Source organism: Epinephelus moara, chromosome 7 (genome assembly GCF_006386435.1).
Source record: "Epinephelus moara isolate mb chromosome 7, YSFRI_EMoa_1.0, whole genome shotgun sequence".
NCBI lineage: Eukaryota > Metazoa > Chordata > Actinopteri > Perciformes > Serranidae > Epinephelus > Epinephelus moara.
In genome coordinates, this window is record NC_065512.1 from 25335416 (window position 1) to 25348766 (window position 13351).

At 40.1% G+C, this 13351-nt stretch overlaps 1 protein-coding gene across 1 annotated transcript in view; it reads right to left on the bottom strand.

The window, feature by feature from the left end:
• The window catches only part of map2 (microtubule-associated protein 2), a 134776-nt gene that overhangs the window by 15615 nt on the left and 105810 nt on the right, over positions 1–13351 (bottom strand). The window contains exons 13-16 of the mRNA XM_050048797.1: positions 12045–12176; positions 11748–11889; positions 10296–10352; positions 8992–9299 (exon numbers count right to left, since the gene is read on the bottom strand). Coding sequence (XP_049904754.1) covers positions 8992–9299; positions 10296–10352; positions 11748–11889; positions 12045–12176 — 639 coding nt within the window. The remainder of the gene's footprint in view (positions 1–8991; positions 9300–10295; positions 10353–11747; positions 11890–12044; positions 12177–13351) is intronic.

Below are 13351 nucleotides of genomic sequence, written 5' to 3' on the forward strand. Positions count from 1 at the left end.
ACAATTTTAAAGGATCACTATATGTGACACTAGCCAAAGGAAATTAATGGCAGTGATGTCAGTGGGTAATATTTCCTCCATATTCAGCCCACTCCAGTGGGAAGTCAAGCCACAGCTGTTAGATGGGACTGGTAGGATATAAAGTGACTTGTGCAATGATATTTGAGCCTGGCAGACATTAGCCAGCATATGGTTTTGGTCATCTGGCTTTCTCAAACCATGAGGCCACCTTGGTGCCAGACAGTTGGGTTATTTTGGGTTTTATGGCACTGCGCTCACAGCAGAACGGTAGCTAAATCAGACACTGTCAGACCAGTTGTTTTTTTTTTTTGTGCTCATATATATGTCAGTAAGGTAATGCTTAGCATAACAATCTTGCTAACAGTATTTCTTCTTCTCTCTTCTCACTGTGAATACCAACGTTTGCCCACTGTCCATGCTTTTATACATCAGTCTACCCTGTTGATCTTAATGCAGAGGATATAATTTGATATGTATAACTGTCACGACTGTCTGACATGTTTTGTACATCTATTATAAGTGTCATGTGTGACTGCCTGTTCAACTTGGTGTACACAGAGCTGCCTCAGAATGCCAAGTAAATTCCTCTGTAAATTGACAAAGTTGTATTGTGTCATAATTGTAAAGCTATGCTTTAAAAGTTACACTGATTAACCCCACACAGAGTGTGAAAGGGGCAACAATAAATTACATTCATAGTTATAAGGTTCAGTGGTAAGAATCAAATGGTGGTGGAAAAAAAGGGAGTGCAAACTAAGGTTCCTATGATACTAGACCATCAAGCTAGCCATGTATCCAGGTTTGCGAGGCACAACAACAAGCAACTTGCTGCACGTCATTCACACTCCATCTAAGGATAAAGAGGGGGGGGGAGCAACTGGTCACGACAGAAGGGTACATACATTGCCTCCACGGGGAGAGTGCTTCAGATTATCCTTGGAGCTGCACTTTGTGAGTGCGTGACTGAAGTCCAGCTTCTTGTTTAAAATATGACTCTACGGAGAAATACAGAGACAGTATGGGCCTCTTATTTTACATGGTGGATGGGAATGAATACTTGTCACAGTATCACTGGGAAGAGAGTCATGTACAATTTATTAAAATATGTTTTATGTACATAGATGGCCCTAACTGTTCCTGATTGAGTTTCAATAGAAATTTCAAAATTGTTGTGGCCGAAATTCAAGTCAAAACTTGACATTAGTTGGAGCTCATAGTTCTTTAATGTTGTCCTGTTTACAGCAATCTAAACCTTGCAGCATATATTTGAAGAGTTTCTCCAAACTCAAATTTTCTAGTGCCCCATGAGCCAGTGGAACAGACAATCTGTCATTTGTACTGATTATTATTATTATAGTAAAGTTATGGTTCATTTATTAAAAGGACAGAAACTTGGTGTAGTCTTTTAAGCAGACTCTAGGTTGAAAACAACTGAGCCTGGAGTGTGGCACCCAAATACATATAAACCTTTTACTCGTTCAAATGTAATCACAGAATTTAATTTTAATTAATTAATACAATTATTAACTGAAAAAAATGAATGGGCAGGGCTAGAGTTCTGCATGATACAGAGCTCCAGGGGAGTGAACTGTTGGCTCCATGCACACCTCCCTCGCTGTTACATAATGAGGAGGATGAGGTAGAGATGAATGAATTAGACCTCCTCCACACTGTTTTGGAAATGAAAACAAAGGTTTGCCCACTTATATATAAACCCCAGTCACTTCCTGTTTCTCTCTACATGGCTCTGTTAGCTAGCTCCAACAACCCACAAATGGTGAAGGGTGGTTTGGTTTGATTTGATTGGATGAACTGTTGAAATGCCCCTGAGTTCAGGATGAGTCATTGAACATTTAAAACCATTTTATATGAAGAGAAAAGACTCGGATTTTAATGTAAAAGTACTCTGATATTGATTTTTACACGTATATTTGGAATATAGGAAGAGATAAATGATCAATTCGCATATTTCATGGGGACTTTAAAGGTGGACCTTTTGAATCTAAAGATGTAAGTGCACAATATAGTCTAACCCACACATGACTCCTTCCTACAACAGCTGTCCAAACAGCTCCTGCTGCTTCTCCTCGGGTCGGACTTCATTAATTATTCAAAATTTAATATCAATTAATCGTGTAAAAGAAAAAGTTCACAGAATTATTAATTTGCAAATTAAATGATTTTACTTTGACTTTATTAATGTCTCATTAAAATGCAAATTGAATCAATCAAAAATAGTCCCTCAAATGTATTAACTGTATTAATTGATTAAAATTAAACACTGTAAAGGTTTTCAATTATTTCAGTAGCACACTCTTATCCAGGCTCTATAAAATACATGGTGCCATAATTAACAGTGCTGAGGTGTACCAGCAGGTCTTGGGTCCAGGTCACACTGTGTGCCGTTGACAGGCACAGAGTAACGGAGATGAGGCGCAGCACTGACTTCCAGATCCAAGAGGCCTTGTGTTTGGCCTCTGTTGGCATAGTTTGGTCCTTGTGCTTCTATAAGGACAATCATTAGACAGGTCAGTGGCGGGGCAGAGACCTGATGGGCTGGGGGAGGCTCGCTACAGCTGCTTGGAAATTGGAAAAGTTGCTAGGTGCCGCTAAAGATCAGGAGAGGATTACATTGCTATTATGTAAAGACTGTTGCCTGTATTTTATGGGTAACTAAAATATTGCATAGTCCGCTATGGGTGGAGAGGATTTGTTTATCTCGTAGCTAATAAAGGCCACCACAATACTGAAAACCTGATTAAAACAGGACTGCATTTCTTGGCACTGACACTGCGGAAATAGGATCTGCATGACAACAGCAATTTGCTACAGATGGGTAGTTTAGGAATATTTTAGTCACGGGGGGAACAAGGCGGGCAAGTGGGTTGGGAAGAGGACCACAGCAGGAACTTAAAGGGATACTTTGCTGATTTTCAACCAGCTTAGTGTCAAAATAATGTGGGTAGTATGTGAAAATGTACTGTGGTAAAATCCCTCTAGTGCCTAGATATCCATCTCACCTCAAATGTTTTCAGAATTATGTTTTTGCTTACCATTTAACAGTAAGCGTGCGTATAGCCTTTCGCATACACTCGAACGTTCTCTGCCTGGACGTCCATTGAAATGCATTACAGAAAGTCAGTTTTGTTTGGTTTTATGAACTTTTTCGGAAATTTGAAGTTTAAAAATGGTCACACGGTCTTACATGCAACTCCAACACAAGGTATCCTGAGAGGCTGGATGACGAGGTGTATTTTTTACACTTTAAACCACATCTCAACCGAGAAAAGTGTCTCCTTTGGATAAAGTTGTGTGGTAACGTTAGACCACAACATCAACTCAACGTGAATAAGATTAACAATGATGTCTACATCTGTTTTAAGGTAAGTCAACATTGTGTTTGAGGCAACATATTGTCACTTTGCTGGAAAGAAATATAAAGTTATCTTTAACATCTCTAGCTAACGTTAGCTAAAGTTAGCCTAACGTTAGCTCCTAGCTGCGTTGTTCATCATGTCACCTTGTTTGCTGGGAGTTCATTAGCCTATTTTGTTCTAGTTTTGTACTTTGGTGATTGTACATCATTGTTAACTGTTGTCCAAAGGGCTCTAGTTAAGCTAACGTTAACTTCTGGAGCTTAGCTTCATTAACTTATCTGTAATCGCAGAGATAACAAAGGTTGGCAAACATTATACTGAATGATTCAATGTAAATACTGTAGCACGAAATTAACGGAGACACACTCTTGGTAAAGATGATATAAAGGCCGTTATCCTTTTCTCATATTCTGAGCCAAAAACCTTAACTTCAGTGGCACACAGCACAAGATGTGGTTCACAAGCATACACTGTGACCTGTAAATTCTGGCTTGTAATTTAAGCTTGTCATCAACCTTCTCAACAATAAAATTATTAATATATCCCTCCAATGCGTAGTTTAGGCCCTTCTGGTTACTTCTCAATGACATCTGTTCGTTATGTCTCCAAAAATCATCAACTGCCTCCTGCAAAATGCCGTGTACTGTGACACCTGCCGTAGCGCTGGTCACTGAATGTTGATAGTTTGTCTGAGTGAGTGGAGGGGGGCGTGGCTTAGCAATAGGTCAATTGGCTGCCATTGTGTCAAATGGATGAGTTTGCATTATGCCATCAACCAGCGTGAGCATTTATTGGTCTGATGTGGCGCAGTGCATTCTGGTAGTTGTAGGTTTGCTACATCTTGAGCGAAACACAATGCCACAGTCCATTTCTGATCAAGTAGCACCAATTAGCACAGCTCAGTTTTGTGAAAAGACTGTCTTTCCAGCAGTAAAATACTTCTTTAAAGATCTTAAAAGGTGGCTTTTGTATTCCTATTTCACTACACTTTCAAATGTTTTGCTGTCAAGTTAAGCAGGGTCTAGCTGCAGAGCTCCAGGCTCGGGCCCACCTCCTCTGTCAGACCACTTTCAGTCCCAAGCTTAAAGACAGAAGTGAATTGCGTATGCCAGGAGTGATCATCAGGATATGATAGCGTGTACTCATACGTTTAAATAAGCCGCATGACTTCAACCAGTAACACCAAAGACAACAATACAATCTTAATATCTCGATATAAAGTTAAGCAGCAATTAACTTGTACTAACCTTTCTTAGTTTGCTAACACTAGCTGTGCAAATGCACAGATTTGTACATTGGTGAAACAAAGCAACCACACCAGCGAGCTCAAGACTCTGTTGTCTATTTACATCTAAAGGAAAAGGGGCATTCTTTCAAGGACAGCAATGTGCACATCTTGGCCAGAGAAGACAGATGGTTTGACAGAGGTGTGAAAGTCAAACTGGAATGACCATCTTTAAAGAGAGGAGATGGCCTACGACTCTACTTATGACCCACCAACAGTGCAATTGTAGGATTCCTCCCAAGACAGCTTAACACCCATTCACACCTGGACCCATCCAACCCTAATGACATACATGAGAGTCGGGTGGGTCAACTCAGAGCTCACATGCGACCTTAATAACTCTGAAACTCTGAGCTCTTATGTGACCTCAACGACTCTGTAAGGATTCACACCCACACGGAGTTTGAAGCCTGCAACTCTGCACCAGGCCTTTAGAACTGAAGTCTCTTGGATGAGAAGCGAAACGTCATCAAGAAACACACGCAAGTCAAGTTGCCTATGATATTGCACTTAAGATTGCCATGACCTGGATGACTTAGAATCTTTACCAACATGAAGCTATGCTAATGTTGTACAAAGTAATGTACACAAACTCAGGAAGTTGGTATCTAAGTTATTGCTGCTTAAAATGTTACATTACCAAACTGTAACTTTATGAGTAAAGTACTTACAGTTACATCAAAATATTAAGGGTGTATTGTTTACCTTGGTGTTATTGCTGGAGGTCCTGTAACTGAGGTTATGTAATATCTCAGTTAACTCTTTATGCTCTGTAGCTAAAATACAATGGAATATAATATATATATAACAATAATGCCACATGATTTTCTACTCCCAGTGTCGGAGGTGAGCCCATCATTACACACCTCATCCAGTGGCAACAGAAACCTCTAACTGAACTATTCATCTCTGTTAACTGCAGCAGCTTTAGAAGAAAAACTACATGCTGTCACATAAAAAGACTGCATGAACCTTATTGCAGCGTGCCTTTGAAGTTTTGCTTGGCTTGGTAATTCTGATTGACTGCAGCTAATATGGTCAAATTCTATAATTTGTAAACATGAGCCCACATTAATGATGTTTATATTGTTCTGCTATTACATCGGAATAAAGCACAGTGGTCCAAAAATGACAGTTAGGGACCACTTTAACAATACATGTGTATATTAACATAATAATTTAATGTAGAATTAAGCAAGTGATTTATACATACTTCAACTGTGGTTCAAATGTCACAACTCAGTAGCAGTGTTTAGCTTTGTCTAGATACTTCTTTCTGAATCTCATAAGCATACATATATATGCCTTTTTGACACCTCAGGTCATCTCATCAAAGGACTATAAAGCCATTGCCTTAAGAGGCAGATTCAATTTTAACTTTGTGTCAGACAGCTTGTGGCCAAGGAGAAGCGGGCGAATCAGGACAATTGTTCTGCCCAGACAGTCACCCCTGTGTTTAGATGAAAGCTGCCATCACCATTTTGTGTCTGATGGGAGACACCTACTGCCACCCTGGGGTGACACACACACATGCACTGTGGGGCTGTGGTTAAGACATTGAAGGTTGTCTAGACAGGACTGGGATTCCTGTGCAAATTCTCAGCTGAAGGTAGGACATAAGAAGTCATTTAATAAATTGCTGTGTGTATCTAATAAAGAGCTAACCCTCTTCCAGGACACAGATGAAGGTTCACAGCCAAAAACAAGCACAAACAAAGGACCCAAATTCCACCTCAAACATCAGCTAACTGCTTCCACACAAGACTAAGACTAAAATGTCTTCCATTGTAAACCCTGGACTATCTGCGCTGTCAAGGCAATCTCTCACACATGCTCACTTTGCATCAGGTGACAACTTTTGGCGGCATGACACAAATTCCTGGTGGTGAGCTGTCCCCCTCTCTGCACAGCCTGCCACTGTTTTAACCTCCTGTTTTAACACCTCCCCTCAAAAAGACACTTGCATGTTAGTAACAATAAAGCCAGCTTTGATATAGCACAATAACTGATTACAACCCAGCATGCATGCTTGCACACACACACATAAACACACATGCAAACATGCACAGAAACTCTTCTCAGGCCATTTCTCCTGCAGATGACAGGCAGGCGTTTGGAGCATGACCCTCCCTATTTTGTGGTTGGCTGCACAGAGCAGCGCAGCGACCTGGCAAGTCATAAAGATGTCAGCCAAACGCTTAGACTCCTAATCAGGTCATCAGTGGAGGCTTGTAAGAGCTGATGGCTACAGACACACTGCTGTTTTCATTACTATTCTTCCGGTTGCAGCGCTGACTTTGTGTTTCAGACTGGAACACCATATTTGTCAGACTGTGGGGTACACACTCCCAGACACCCTGCTAATGCAGATTCTGTGCAGCAATAAAAAACACAATCTGAAATGTAGATTTGTGTTAGCTGAAGTGCTGTCCTCACTTGGCAGAGCTGGGGGAAAACTGAGGGGACAAATACTGCTCACAGCTCTGACACTCACTGAGAGTCAAATTCAGGTCACTTTCTGTTTATTGAAATTTGGGCCCTCAGATTGTAAAGTTTAGGGTAAGACATGAGTAGATATCTGACTTCACAGAGACCTGATTCTTACTTGCGATCTTGTCAACATAAAAAAAAAAGTGCAATCATTCTAGATATAAAAATCTCTACCTCAGCTTTACTCCTCATGATTATTGATCCATGAATGGCACTACAGCCAGAGTGCATTTATCTCAACAATGCTAAACCTGCCTTAAGCAGTTTGGGAGCATTGAAGGGCAGGCAGAGTCTATATCAACCTTACAGCAGCAGAGCCTTAACATAGTTTGACTGCCTAAGGTTAATGTGATGTCAAATAACTGCCTACTCTCTGTATACATCCATCAGACAAAGACCAACATGGACAGCCATTTAGAGCTCTTACTTGCCATTTGCACAAATCTGAGTCTGATATTTTGTCAAATTTCACTTTACTCCCTTTACATTTATCCTGGCTCCAACATAATTATGTGTGTGAACTATGGTTGAGCAAACGGACGGTTTGCCTCTGTAGAATGAGTAAGAAATGCTGCTCATTGGGCAGAGAGAAACAGCAGGGAAAAATAGAAAAAAAGGATTGTAAAACCACCATATTTTCAGATCTTATCAGAACTAATTGTTTACCTTATCCCAATGAGACATTGAATATTTGGGGGGTTAAGGTGGTGGTTGTTGGGTTGACCGTGGCCAGTTTGAAAATTTTAACATATTGCCCAACCCTAGTGTGCCCTAGTATGAACTCAGTTGCTAGGGGTAGCTGCATATAGGTTTATAAGTGGGCACTACTGGGAGTCAACCAAACTGACTGGTGAATCCAAACAATGAACTGAAAGCAGCTAAATTCTGCAAGGAACTGCAGAGCTGGATAATTAATGTTATTATTCAAATCAATGTATGTATCAAAAGTATTGCTTTAAATAAGTTCTAGGCTACTCATTTACATAAGTTGTCATTGATCATTAAGGTCTGGGGAAACTGTAGCAACACTGGCATTTCATTTTTTGTAGGTTTTGAAAATAATGTGCAAAATTCCACATTTTTTCTTACTTACTTGCTCTTAGTTTTAATCAATGCAAATTCTGTGTTTAATAAATGGGTTGTGAAAATTAAATTTCTTTGTTTTAACAACACGCTATTCTTCATTATCTCATCGTCTTCTGCACTGGTGAGTCAGCATGATTGAAGGACTAGGAGGTAGCTAAGACACTAAAAAAAGACAATGAGTGTGGAGAGGAAGGAGAGAGGGGCCATGGGAAATAAGCATATCAAGGCGGAAGAAAAAGCCAGAAGATGTTAGACATGAAGACATTTTACAAAACAATTTGTACCAGGACATTCACCATTGGCCTCGATGCATAACAGTGGTTCATATTCTACTGATTTTTCCTCATACATAGAGACATGGCAAGGTTGTTGCCTGTCTCCATTTCTTTTTATTGCCAATTAATCCTCTGCAGTTGCTTAAAGGTTCAAGGACAGGATCCAGGGTACAATATGGTAGGACTTAATCACAAAACTTATTTATATGCTGATGATGTCTACATTTATATGGACAGAAGGGGGACTGATATAGATTTTCATGTCTGTGCGTTATGTGTACTATGAAAACCAGAACAATCTCTGAGATCCTACGTAAAACTGAGACATGCAGGGAAGAAAGAGACACATATATCCAGTAGAAATAGGAAAGCAACATTGCAGATGTGAACAAACTAAGCAAGTAGTTAGATAGAAGCTACAGGTTTTGGGGGGGGAAGTGAGGTAGAAGAGCGTCACCTGTCCTCCTTTGGGCTGATACTTGATATTCTCTGTGGAGCCGATCTTAGACTTGATGTTCTTGAAGTCAGGCAGTGGCTGGTTGATGATGCGGAGCTGCTTGGGCGTGGTTGCAGGTGACTTGGGTGGGGTGCGAATAACGGCCACCTTCCTCTCCTGGGAAATCAAGCTAAGGGAGCGTGGGGTTCCAGGGGTTCTTGAGGACGATGAGTAGCTGGGAGGGGTTCCTGGGGTGATGGCTGTGGAGCCAGGGGTGCGGGGAGTAGAGTGGCCACTGCGAGCCGAACGGGAGCGCATTGATTCTGTAACTGTGGGGAGGAATATAAGGATGAAGGTTATAGATGAAAGTCAATTAGTGCTGTATTATAAATAACGTACTTTTCTAAATGATTAAACTACCATTACCTGTACTAAGTAGGTCTAAAACACTATATATCTGCAGGGTTGATAGGGTTATTGGTCAGTATGAAATAGAGGTGGGCAATATATTGGTTATACTCAATGTATCCCGGCTTGTTCCACTGGGGATGAATAAAATTACCATATCGAGAACATTAAGTATAAATTAATGTTTTTATTTTCGAATCTGCGGGGCTCTAGACCATGACTCTTTAGTCACATTTTGTGACCATGGAGCACCACTGCAACTTGTGAAAATGTATTAATGTATAAACTGGAGAGCTGTTAGTTTGTTTCCAGCTCACAATGGATCAATCTTCAAGCGTAACTGCACCGCGGCAATGGTTTAACTTTAAACTAACTGCTAAGAACAATTGTTGACCAGAAACTTCAAGTTAACAGCAAAAACCAACAAAAACATTTAACTTTATTATATAACAGTAGCTACACTATTAACTTTATTGTAACTGTAGTTTATTCAGTAGTTTAGTGACTTAGTAGTCTGGAGCCATTTAAAGGATATTTCAAAATATCAAGATATATATCATGTATCTTGATATGGCCTTATCACAATATTAATTATAGCCCATATTGCTAAGTGCTAGAATGGAAGAGTAAATCATGACTTCATCAGACTCTGAGATTTTAGGATTTTAAAAGTCACTTTTCAGACCACCAAATATACAGTATTCCTTCTTTCTTTTTCATACAGTATTTCATGACACTAAAACAAAGACTTGACATAGTTTATTGACAACTGAATTCCATTAACAAAAGAAATACTGCCCTACTAAAATCTTGTATCCTTATACACAAAGTTACTAGTACATTAAGTTAACCTTGTACAATTTAATGTAATCCAATACAGCTGTCATAGTGACAGAAGTATAAAGAATCCCATTTACCTGTCATGCTAGGTGCTCGTCCTGTCCTATGCTCTGCCCTCATCTCTGGGCGAAACGCTACAGGACGCAAAAGAGGAAAAGCTTTAGTGTGGGGAGTCAGAAAGAGAGACAAAGGTAGAATGAAGGGTTCTTGGATGTAAACAACAATTTCCTTTTACCTGGATCTGTGCTAAAGGCAAGTTGTAAATAGAACATCAAAAACATGTTGATATAATCTATAGCTACAGAGTTGGTGAAAGAGAACTGAAGTGAGATGGCGATTACAGCATACAGTATCTTACTGAGTGCTAGAAAAAATCTACATACATAATACATAAAACCTCAGAGGCCAGATGCATACAAATTCACAACCAAAACGGCTGCATGTAAGGTTGACTGTTTTATAAATCGCCATCACTATGGAACTGGGAGCACATTCACCTGTCTCATTTCTGCTCCCACAGTTAGCCATAAATGAACGTAGAAACGCCCTTAAATATTAGTTTGCATATCAACACTTGTGTCTGCTCCACCACTCAGTAACCTCATCAATGAGAAATATACAAAGAAAGCACAATTTCACTGACTGTGTTGGGTTGATGAGGTTCTCCAACAGCACCACAACAGCTGTCATTTTGCACAGCTGGGGCTATTTTTACAGCCCGTACCACTAATTCATCAAGTTTCTGCAAATCATAATTGTGGGTAGATCTCAATAATCATTATCATTACATGTCAGAAGGATGATCAGTGATTCATTCATGGCGCTCAAGTTGAAACTGACTTTACAATGAGCTACACAATCCAGGATAAAATTAAACACCCATTGACAGGGAGATGATGGCTCTGTGTGAAGAGAAGGAATGATGAAATTCATCACACAAATCATTTAAAATTGAGTTAATTAATGCGACTTTGACATAATGCAGAACTCTGTGTAACCTGCAAAAATAACAACGCAATCAGAGAACAATGTTACCCATCTCTCAACATTTATTAAATCTCTTCCTGATCATATCATCTACAGCTACCACAGCTTAAACCATATATACGCCTGGTCTGAAATATGCGAGAGGTGTGCATATTTTCACTGCACATTCTTCCTTTATAAATACAAGTTTATGTGTAGGAAAAGGCATACACGTGGTTCGTGTGCATACACATTGTTTATGTATCTGGCCCCTGGAATGTGTTAGCTTCTCAGAAAGACAGATGATAGAAACCCATTGATCTACAGAAGCTGTACGAACAGAGATTAGCAAGGGAATTAGGCAGGACTTGAACTCTCTTTAGTGAGCTTCAAGAAATTAATAATCAATTATCAGCACTGGATCAGTATTTGCCTTTATATTGGTATAATTAGTTCATTGTGGCTCATACTAGAGGCTGATAGAGCTTGATGTTGGTTAACTCTAATACCACTTAAATACAGATACTTTGTGAAGTAAGTTGATTAGTGAAGCTGCAGCCTACATGTGGGTCTGCGAGGAGCTGTGGAGCCGGAGCTGGTGATGGAAGTGGAGCTCTCCTCGTGGTCATGGTATGGGCGGCGACTCAGAATGGAGCCATGCCGCGGCACAGAGGACCTCTTCTCAGGGCTCCATGACCCACCGTCCTGTTGGGAAACAAACACCAGAGACAAGAAGTAGATGCTTAGGCCGGTGAGGCTGTGACTTATTTTCAGTACAAGGTGACAGGTCAATATATATATATATGTATGTTAATGTTCTTTCTGGAACTCCTGCAGCTACAGTGCCACCATTCACCTACCTTGGCTATGAGTCTCTGTAATACTGGAGAGCCTTGAGGCTCTGCTGAGGACGGGCGAGGTCTATCTAATGAGGCAGCCACTCTGGATATGGAGGTGGGGATCTTTGTTAGTCGCAAACGATGGGCATGGCACTGAGATGGTACAACGATGAGCCCCGGTGGGTGAGTAGCATGATACCAAAATAAAGGACACAGGGTGACAAAAGAGTGGTGAAAATAACAGTGCTTCAACATGCATTATCAGTGCGCAAGATCTCATGCATCCTTTGTGGGATGAGGGATGAGATATCAGCATCAGATCTTGTGTGTTTACATTTAATGATCCATCACAACAGCCACCCATGCACATTCATTGTGAGCATATCAGTTTATGACATCAAAATGCCAAACAAAAAAACAAGGCTTTGAAGAATATTGTTCACCATGCTTGCGCAAGATTTCATGTTACACTGTGAGACTGCATGGCAACAGATGTACCAGGAGACTGTAAATAGAATGTGTAAATCAAAAGTGAAATATAATGTGGGCTCGGAGTGACAGAGCACACTTACAGTGTACTGTTATGACATGACATTTAAGAAATGCAGAAACTGTGTTATTTTAGACACAATAACTGTCATTACCATGGTGGAGGAGTAAAATGGAGTCACGACCACAGCCGCTGGAGAAATGTCACGGGGTGATTCGACACCCACTCAGTTAAAAAAAGGGCTCTAAATGGATCTGCCTTTTCTACTTGTGCAAAAACCCATTAAACGCGGCAACAATAGCAAACATTTTAGAAAACGCTAAAGCAACCAACATAAATACTTTTTCATAAAATACAAAGAGAAAATGAACAGTGGTGTTCATACAGAAATGAAATGCACTGTTATTCATGCAGGGGTTAGCGCTCAGATAGACAGAGGGGAGACAGCACTTGCTTTAACTGTATGTAATGTGTTTATCTGAATAGGTGATTAGTTTGCTCTGGAGAAAATATGTCACAGCTTTTTAATAAGCCTCAATTCTAATGACAATTATACTGCCTAATTAATGTGCTGTTTGTTGTTTCAATGTCTGCGCTAAAGATGCAAGAGGCAACCTGTGTATTAGTTTCATATTAGCAGCAAGAGGCAAAGATTTGAAACCTGTTTTATTATGCACTAACTGCATACTGTAATACAGTGTCAGCAAACTGTGCACAGCATGCTCATATTTACCAACCTCTCTGCTCTAAAGCTCTTTCTACCAAAGGACAACAAAAAGATGATTGACAGCAGATCTAACACTGGAGAATCCAGATTTCAGGAGAAGAGGGAATCAGT